We start from the raw sequence: 10104 nt of genomic DNA on the forward strand, positions 1-10104 counted from the left end.
TAGTCCCGCTATATATGAGAGACCTATGATACAAGTGTCCTACTAGGACACGACTCCATATCCTATCTAAACACAATACAACTACAAGTCCAACTGTAACCTACCTTGTACACTATATTCGACACAACTCTAACATAAACAAACAATCGATAATAAATAGGCTGAATAGAAATACACGGTGCCCACGCTTCATTTGTCAACCTCTTGATATGAAAACCATGAAAAATCACATGAAGAAATTGAGGACGCTTAGATAGTTTTACTTTTTAGCCAATGCGGTTGCTGCCGAACATTGCCACAGCGGAGGGGAACATGCTAAGGCTGGCCATAGTAGGGGTAACATAAGTCGTATCATGCACTTGGGACTCGTAAACATGCTTATGTGACAGGCAATTAAAGAAGAGAGAGATGGTTATATTAACATAGGTAGATACCGTAACATAATAAATGTGATGCTACTATGTGTCATGAATGGCAATAAATGAGACAACCTATGATACTAATCGATGATACTATGCACTACTTACTCCTTTCCGGTTTATAGGGCTTATCTCAAAATCTTAGTTTTTCCATTTTATAAGGCTTAATTTGGTTGTTCCCCATCACAATTTCAAATTCCAAGGTGCATTAAATAATTGCATGTAAGTATTAAGAGAAAATTGACCAATGCATGTATTTTATGCATGCATGCATTGCAATTAATACATTGGTAAACATAATTTTTTGAGGAAACACAAGAGCCTTAATTGGGTGCTTTTGCAAATTACAAAAAGTATTCCATCACTCACCATCTACCTTGGTTGGTGAGATTTTTAAATTGAACCCTATAAACCGGAAAGGAGGGAGTATAAAGATAGTAACATAGACTAGTAACATATGCATGTTACTAGTCTAAGTTACTCCCCACTATGACCATCCTAAGGAGGAGTAATTCGCTTTTACGTTTGGAAAGCGGAAAAAGTGGCCCCGAAATGCGCTTTGGTCCACCACATAGCGTTACTGTAATCACCCACCCACCCCCCAAATCAGAAATCGGTGCCTCCATTGGTTCTTCGATCCGCCGCCAGCCGGTCAGGTTTTCCCGTTCCCGGCGGCGAAGCTCGGCGCCGCGGCGGGTCTTGCATGGCGATTGGATGCGGTGGGAGTCGGACGGCGAGCTGCGGTTGTTCGGTCGCGGAGGCGGTGGCCGTTCCGGCGTACAGACGGGGCGGGGTCGCGGCGGTCGCCCAACCAAACCAAACCAAGAAGGCAGTGTCTGTGGCCCAACCAATCCCAGCTGATGGAGCGCCGACATTGTAGCTGATGGATTGAATGCACAGAAATCAGTGACCGACAATGCAGCTGCTGGATGGATCGGGTACAGGGAAATTAGTGACGGCCCAACCAACAAGACAGTGGTCGTTCTCGGCTGGCTCCGGCGTCCAGCTTCTCGTTCATGGCCGACGTTGCCATCGTTTGCAGATGGTGAGAAATCCAACTTTACCCTCTGTACTAGCGACGTCAAGTGTGAACGTCCAAGACGACGCAGCGCCGCTCATTACTCCGTCAGCTGCAATGTCCCATTCAGTCATTATTCTCCATCAACCCATCAGCTGCAATGCCTGGTACACTCATTAGTACTCAATCAATCCATCAGCTGCTCCATAGCACCAGCACCTCCGTCTGGATCCCCATTTTGCTCCACCCAGCAGATCTAGCATTGCCACTTGCAACTCCTCCAGCAGAGCCAGAGGGACGAGGGCCATGGAGGCCACAGCGGTGAGCATGGGCAAGGCCGTGCTCGATGGCGCGCTCGGCTACGCCAAGTCCAAGGCGGCCGAGGAAATCGCCCTGCAGCTTGGCGTCGAGTCCGATGTGAAGTTCATCAGGGATGAGCTGCAGATGATGCAGTCCTTCCTGATGATGGCTGATGAAGACCAAAGCCAGAACAAGGTGCTTATGACCTGGGCGAAACAGATCGGGGCACTGGCCTACAAAGTGGAGGACAGCCTCATGGATTTCGGCCTTCACTCGGAGAAAAAGCCTTTTTTGGGGTGCGTCCCGCGCAGCCCAGGTGACCGGCGCCGCATCGCCAAGGAGTTGAAGCAGCTGAGGGTTGAGGTGGAGGATGTGAGCAACAGGAACCTGCGCTATCGCCTCATCAAGGACAGCTCAGGTTCCAAGCCTACCGTGGCAGAGGAGCAGGCCAGCATCGCCACTGCAGCAATGTTCGGCATCAACGAAGCAAGGCTTGCAGCCTTGGAGCACAAAGAATCAACAGAGGTGAATCTCAAAGAGCTGATTACCAGCAATATGGTGGATCCTAGAGTGATCTTCATGTGGGGACCTAGCGGTGATCTCGGGAACACATCTGCCATCCAGGAGGTTTATGATGACCCAAAGGTATTGGAAAGGTTTGGATTCTGTGCTTGGATTAGGTTGATGCATCCTTTCAATCCACAAGAGTTCCTCAGAAGCTTGGTAAGGCAATTTTATGAAAATTCACATGATGACGCTGGAAAGGCGGAACAAGAAACAAGTGTCGGGGCTAATGTTCTGGCCATCATGGAGAAGATGGATCAAAGTGATTTAGTTAATGTGTTTAATAAGGAGGTGTGTAGCAATAGCTACCTGGTTGTCATAAATGGCCTATCCACGATAGAAGAGTGGCATTGCATTAAGAAGTACTTTCCTGACAGCAAGAAAAAAAGTAGGATAGTCGTTTCCGCGCAGAAAGCTGAAATTGCAAGATTGTGCACAGAGAAACCGTACCAGGTTTCGAAGTTGTCATGTGATGAAACTATTTATATTTTCCACAAGGTAAATATTTTGCTTGTATGTTTCTGCTATAATTTTCTTTTCTTTTCTTTCTGGATGATTGATTCTGCTTTTCATTTGAAATCTAATTGTGAGCAGGTCAGCATGGGCAGTGTTAGTGTGCCATTGCTTGACGCCAACAACAAATCAAGGCGTGCTGTTGTGGAGGATAAACTGACGGTAGGACTCTTCCAGCAGATCGAAATTCCTACCGTGAATTGCATATCTATGGATTATATTTATGTTGTATAAATGTTTGGTAGCATGCTCCTTTTACACCCATGCACTCAAGCAACACACAAAGCCCAGGCACACACACACACACACACACACACACACATGTTCCATCGGCAGAATGAGCTAGTCCCGGTGCTCGGATTTATGCTAATTTAAGAACACACGATGCTTTGAAGTTGATCTTAGGCTATATATGAGCTTATATAATTTGTTGGGCATATTGTTCTCAATAAAAGTGTGCACATAGAAATCCTCGATATTTAGAAAGACCTGCAATTAGTCTAGATGCGAAAATGTGTAGGGACAAGTACAAAAATTCTCATAGATCTGTTTTTCTAATCAGGATATGCATGTATCTTCTTCCGTCAAGCCCACTTCCGACTCAAACAAAGTTACTACTATTGAGAAAAACACAGGAATGCTCACCACTGAAATAGAGGAGGGATCCCAAGAACCTAATGCAGGCGAAGAAAAAGTTCATAACTCGACTATTAGTAAGAAGCTTGATCCCTGCAGGACACTGACACTGACTGATGAAGTGTTCTGTGGGCGAGAAAAAGAAAAATCTGATATTATCAGATTAGTTGGCCAACCAGATGACAGTAAAGGCTCTAAGGTGATCTCTGTTTGGGGAATGGGGGGCCTTGGAAAAACCACTCTTGTCCGAAGCATCTACCGAAGCCAGCAGCTTGGTGGCTGGAAGCGTGCTTGGACCACTGCATTGCGTCCTTTTAACCCTGAAGTACTCCTTAGGGATTTGGCTTTGCAGCTTCAGAAGAGTATTCAAAAAGATAATGCTGGATCAGGAGGAGCTGAAGGACAAAACAAAAGCATACCAGAGATGAATCTTAAAGAGTTGAAGGATGAGCTAGCTCGGTTACTAAAAACTAAAAGGTGCCTTGTTGTTGTTGATGATATATTATCCACTTCTGAATGGAATTTGGTCAAACCGTGTTTACATGATGCTGGAATGATCATAGTCACCACAAGAGAAAAAAATATTGCCATACATTGTTCAAAAGAAGACAAGAACATGTACAAACTTGAAGGTCTGGATAATGATGTTGCACTTGACCTCTTCAAAAAGAAGGTACTTCTATAATTAGTATCTTTTCCTTCGTTACATGAGTTTTGCTTCACATTATATTACTGTCACCTCACATAGGATTATATTTCTAAGCTTTTTCATTTCTCTCAATCCGCATCTAGAAGTACAAAAGATGACGTCTTTTCTTTGAAAAACAATGTTTAAACTCTAATAGTCTGTACATACGAAATGTTAGATCTAGGAAAGGCCCACCATTATATCTAGGAAAATATTAGATCTAGACCAGCTTGCTAAATTCTGGGAAGGTGGTGTGGTGGGTCACGTGACTGGGCTGTGGTCTTGGCGATGGTCATCAGCTGGCATGTTTGTGGATGCTATCGGGATTCTACTAATGGTGTTGCGGTAGATTCAGGTGGAGGCCGGAGCAGCAACAAGCTTGTTGTTGCACTCATGTGGGCCATGGCTAGTGGCTCACTAGATCCTAAATATTGAGTAAAAGGATCAGGGAAATTGATGCCATGGAGGAAACAATTCCTTGTCAGGCCTATAAAACAGGAAACAAAAGGATGCTATCTTTAGGGAGACACGGGTAGAAAAAATGCCTTTAGTCCCGGTTCACAAAGGCTTTAGTCCCGGTTCTCGTGGCTAACCGGGACTAAAGGCCCGTCCTTTAGTCCCGGTTCTCGTGGCTAACCGGGACTAAAGGCCTCCTCCGCAGGTTTAATTTTTTTTTCAAGTTTCCCGGTTTTCGTGGCTAACCGGGACTAAAGGCCTCCTCCGCAGGTTTAATTTTTTTTTCAAATTTCTTTGCGAATTTTTTTAATTTTTTTTATTTTTAAATTTCTGAATTATTTTAACCTCTAATCTCTAATCACCACCCCTCATCACTGCTCAATTTATCCTCTAATCTCTAATCACCCCTCATCATTCCAAATCATCTAACTTCCCGAACGGTCACCCATCCTCCCACTCCCCCAGCCTGAGCACGCTTAACTTCCGGGTTCTATTCTCCCTCGTTTCCAAGTCTGCACTTGTTGTTTTCCTGACAATAATAGGATGTCAATTCTATTAACCCTCAGGTATTTAGCTTGAGCATGAAGTGACACATTTCACTGTTTGAGTTTGAAACTATTGTTTTAAAAAACAATAATTATTTAGTAACACTAATATTTCTGGAATAATTATTTGACCATTGTTTGACCACAGTTTGACCAGATTTGACCAAAATTAAAAAAAACTGAAATAATTATTTAGTAACACTAATATTCTAGAATAATTAGTTTGACCATTGTTTGACCACAATTTGAAATTTTTTGAATTTTTTTGCCTCTCCAGATCTTAAAAGCCCCGTATCTTTTTTTCTGTTAGGTTTTTGGGGATTCTAAAAATGTTTAACGGGGTTCCCCCAGTTAAATTCGGATGTAACTTTTCTAGTAGATGATTTTTCATATAAATTTTTTTTTCATCCGAGTTCGTATGCAAAAGTTATGCCCATTTTAAGAATTTCTAGAGAGATTTTGCAAATAAAGTCGAAATTCATATTTGTTAATTTTCCCAACAACCAGACCACATATCACATGGAAAACTTATTTTATTTTATTTTATTGACATTTCCATCATTTTCTTTTGTTTTTTCTAAAACTGAAAAGGTGATCCACCGGGGGGGGGGGGGGGTAGAGTTTGAAAATGAGGCCTCAAATCCCTTTAGTCGCGGTTGGCCAGACCAACCGGGACTAAAGGTCACCTTTAGTCCCGGTTGGTCTGGCCAACCGCGACTAAAGGTTCGGGCCATTAGTCGCGGTTGGCCAGACCAACCGGGACTAAAGGTCTAACCTTTAATCCCGGTTGGTCTGGCCAACCGCGAGTAAAGGCCTTCGGGCCAGCCTGAGGACCTTTAGTCCCGGTTGGCCAGGCCAACCGGGACTAAAGCCCCTCCCGTCCGCCAGCTGTCGACCGAGCGCGCTGGGCCCAGATAGTTGGTCGCGGGTTTTCTCCCGAACCGCGACTAAAGACCCCTTTGGTCGCGGTTCGATTATTTTGGGGACTAATGGGGGCGTATGGAAGCCTCTTTTTCTACTAGTGAGACGAGAACCAAATCTACTGATGAAGATTATTAAGAACTGCGCGAAAAAATCATACAAATGCACATTCAATCAACAGAAAGGAATATAATATATATTTTAATACCATGTGGGTATTCCTATGAAAAGTCAAGTACTTGAACACTAAGAGATATATAGATAGATCATGTAAAGAAGATAGCTAAATGGAGGGGTAATCAGTGAAGGTGTCAATACGGTAACAGAGACATTCAGCTTGGCAAAATTGTGAGAATGGAATGCACAGTTGATCTCCTTGCGCAAAGCGATAGCACAGGTTTGCCCACCATTTTCCGGTTCTTAGCTGAGAACCCAATCCCTTGAAGCCCTTCATGAATGCGCGTGGAAGGGTGATAGGAGCTTGTAGGAGCAGGGAAACAACTATTTAATGATGCTAGTGGGATGGAGCATGCAACTGAGAAAATAGGAAAAATAAAATAATTGGCGAGGTGACATGTGTGCTGCAGTGAGATGTGTGCATGTTAAAAGAAATAAAAGTGGTGATGGTCTACTATTTAGGTATCTATGCATGCACGTAGGCATAGAGTAGTAATCAAATTTATTTTTTACTTCACGGGCAAAAATAGAATCTTTTTAAAGTACATAAGTAGTTTTAAACCGGAGCATGTGCGCCTGGATGCATAATTTAATTATTGCAATTGTGCTCCCAGTTGCACATTTGAATTGTAGCAGTATCTAGGATAACAAAATGACAATGCTTAGTGTGCGCCCAAGATACATGGGAACTGCAATTCTGGTGAATTCTCCACATGAAGCGAATTTCATGTTCATATCCCTCTTGCGTAGTGGTAACAAGATGGGAATTTCGATAAAACTGTTAAACCAAAATCAGAGAGGAAAAAAATTCATAGCAAAGTTACCCTTAACGTCAGGGTTTTTCTTCCAGAATCCACAATTTGAAGCTAGGACAAAAAAGTTCATATTATTTCATATTCTTAATTTAGCAACAATAATTATTTAATCCAAATAGTTAACTTTGCCAAATTATGTTCGCTGCAGGTATTCAGGGACAATGTTGAAGAAATTTATTTAGGCCGAGCTATGATGGAGCAAGCAAGACTTACTCTGCAGAAATGTGGTGGACTACCCCTTGCAATATCGACTATTGGTGGATTCCTAGCCACTAAGCCAAAAACTGCTACTGAATGGAGGAAGATGAATGAACGTATTGGCACTGAATTGGAGATGAATCCTGAACTTAAGACAATAAAGACAATTCTTATGAGGAGCTATGATTGTTTGCCGTACTATCTCAAGTCTGCTTTCTTATACCTGTCTATATTTCCAGAAGACCACAAGATTAGGTGGGGTCGCTTGATGAGGCGGTGGATTGCAGAGGGTTACTCAAGGGATATACATGGCATGACTGCAGTTGAACTTTGTCGGAGGTACTTTGATGAGCTCTTGAATAGGAGTATGATCCTGCCAGGGGAAGGAACAGACCAATACAGTCGGAAAATCAATTCCTGCCAACTTCATGATATGATCCGTGAAATATGCATCTCAAAGGCGAGGGAGGAAAACCTTGTTTTGACGCTGGAGGAAGGATGTTGTTTGAGTGACACACAAGGTGCAATACGTCATCTTGTCATTGGCAGCAACTGGAAAAGGGATAAAGATGTGCTGGAGAGCAAACTAGACTTGTCACATGTACGGTCATTGACCGTGTTCGGAGAGTGGAGATCGTTTTTCATCTCTGACAATATGAGGTTCCTCCGAGTGCTTGACTTAGAAGACACACTAGAGTTAAAAGATAATCATCTTGCTGATATTGGGCAGCTCCGTCATCTCAAGTATCTTTCTCTTCGAGGATGTCGGAACATTTTATACCTGCCTAATTCTTTGCGAAATTTGAGGCACCTTGAAATGCTGGATGTTAGAGGTACACTTATATATGAGTTGCCAACAACAATCACCAATCTTCGGAAGCTACAACACCTTCGGGCAGATGGTTATTGGGACCGTAAAGGTGGTGTCAAGAGAGAGGATGACATAGTTGATAAGTTTGAAGATTACATTAATCGTACTTTGCTGTCCAGAGGTCATGTTTTCTTGAGACCACAAGTTATAGATGCCGGTTTGAATAGGTATGATATATTCAATCTATACCGCTTCCAGGAGAGGAAGCTAGATGGCGTTATACTTCCTAGAGGGATTGGCAAATTGAAGGCCCTTCACTCACTAGGTGTTGTTGATGTTTCCGGGAGAAATGGAAATGCCACTGTAAAAGAGATTGGAGAGCTTACTCAGCTACGTAAGCTTAAAGTGGGTGGTCTGAGCTACAGAAACATCAGTGAGTTATGGTCTGCCATTGCTGGTCATAATCAACTTCAATCTTTGTCAGTTGAAATAGGTGACAACCGTGAAAAGAGGAATGAGTTAGATGGCTGTTTGGGTGAGGGTTTGTTGCCACCAAACAGCCTTGAGAGTCTCACTCTGTATGGGAAGCTAGTCAATGTAACAGAATGGATCAATAAGCTTCAGAATCTCACCAAGTTGGTGCTGAAGTGGAGCAGATTGAAGCAAGATGATGCCATACAAGCCCTCTGGGTGCTACCAAATCTTGCAGTTCTACGTTTGAGGACGGTTTCGTTCGATGGGACACAGCTGCATTTCCATAGCTCATCTTTCCCGAGTCTTATGGTGCTGGAGTTGGATTGGTTAGACAACCTCGAGTCGGCGCTGTTTGAAAAAGACGCAATGCCTAAGCTCGAGCTGCTACAAGTTGATTGGTGCGAAAAGCTGAAAGCATTCTCATGGCTGCCAGTCCTCACAAGCCTCAAGGAAATTCGGTTGGGTAGCTTTGGTCTCAGTGAAACATTGAAGGCATCGGTGCAGAGTCAGGTAGCGCAGCATATGAATCACGTCAGAGTGAATATTGGTTGACTAAACTTTGTATATGTAGATTCCATCGGAGACCAAAGATTGGTGCGTGCACTCGCAGATGAACTGGACGACAATGGCCACTTTGAAGCAAATGACGAGGAGGGAGAGGGCAAAGCTTTCCCCCCACCCGCACAACCGATGCACAAGGTCGAGATCCTCCTCTGGGCGATGGAGCAGGCCGATTCGTCCAGCCCGTGGACCAGGCGTAGGTGGTGGGCGTTCAGATCCAGGGTAGAGCATCCACTGGATCAGGAACCCACGGTGCACGAGGTGCCATTGCAGATTGTGGAGCCTCCAACCGAGTCGGAGATGACTCCGAAGCACAAGAGGAGGAGGACAGTGGTCGCGACATCGCTTCCCCGCCGTTCTCCACGCTTCCCTCGCCGCTCTCCTCGTCTGAACGGCGGCCGTAGCTATGTTTAGGGTGAGATTGCTGAATTTCATTCATCATTACTTGCCACTTGCTTAATTTGATTCTCTGCAATATGTTCTTGCTACATGTGTACTTGAATCCGTAGCCTCTGGATGGCAGCTTAGTTTGATCGACGAGGCTGTAATGAGTCTAGGCATATAGCATTGCTATGTTTACTTGCTACGTTTTGATGTGCTGGAGTTGTATCCATGATAGAAAATTTTGTCTGTCACCTCAAGAGTTGTGTTCAAATTACGTGATGCAATCTGTGTAAATTGAACTTGCAATATTTTGGCTGCAAGCAGTGCCTCCAGAAAAGTTCAGTACACAGTTTAGAGTGATAGACTCTGGGTTGACACTGAAATATTTCAATACTGCAAGTTTAGTAGATAGTTGTAGGCATTGAAATATTTCAGTACTGACAGGTTCACACTGAAATATTTGAGTAGTGCAATTGCAGTACACACGGGTACACACTGAAAAATTTTAGTAGTGCAATGCAATTTCAGTACACACGGGTAGACACTAAATATTTCAGTATTGCAGTTTCAGTACACGCACGCAACCCCAGAAATATTTCGGTGTAGCAGTTTCAGTACACGCGC

The 10104-nt window shown here is 43.7% G+C and overlaps 1 protein-coding gene across 1 annotated transcript; it reads left to right on the plus strand.

Moving 5' to 3' along the window:
- The first annotated feature begins 1418 nt into the window (after positions 1–1418).
- Positions 1419–9737, plus strand: LOC123143062 (disease resistance protein Pik-2). Its single transcript, XM_044561839.1, has 5 exons — positions 1419–2799; positions 2896–2976; positions 3377–4123; positions 7201–9045; positions 9107–9737. Exons 1-5 carry the CDS (start codon positions 1744–1746, stop codon positions 9320–9322), a joined length of 3945 nt encoding a protein of 1314 aa, XP_044417774.1. The 5' UTR covers positions 1419–1743; the 3' UTR covers positions 9323–9737.
- Positions 9738–10104: the final 367 nt, after the last annotated feature.

This window comes from Triticum aestivum, chromosome 6D (genome assembly GCF_018294505.1).
Source record: "Triticum aestivum cultivar Chinese Spring chromosome 6D, IWGSC CS RefSeq v2.1, whole genome shotgun sequence".
NCBI lineage: Eukaryota > Viridiplantae > Streptophyta > Magnoliopsida > Poales > Poaceae > Triticum > Triticum aestivum.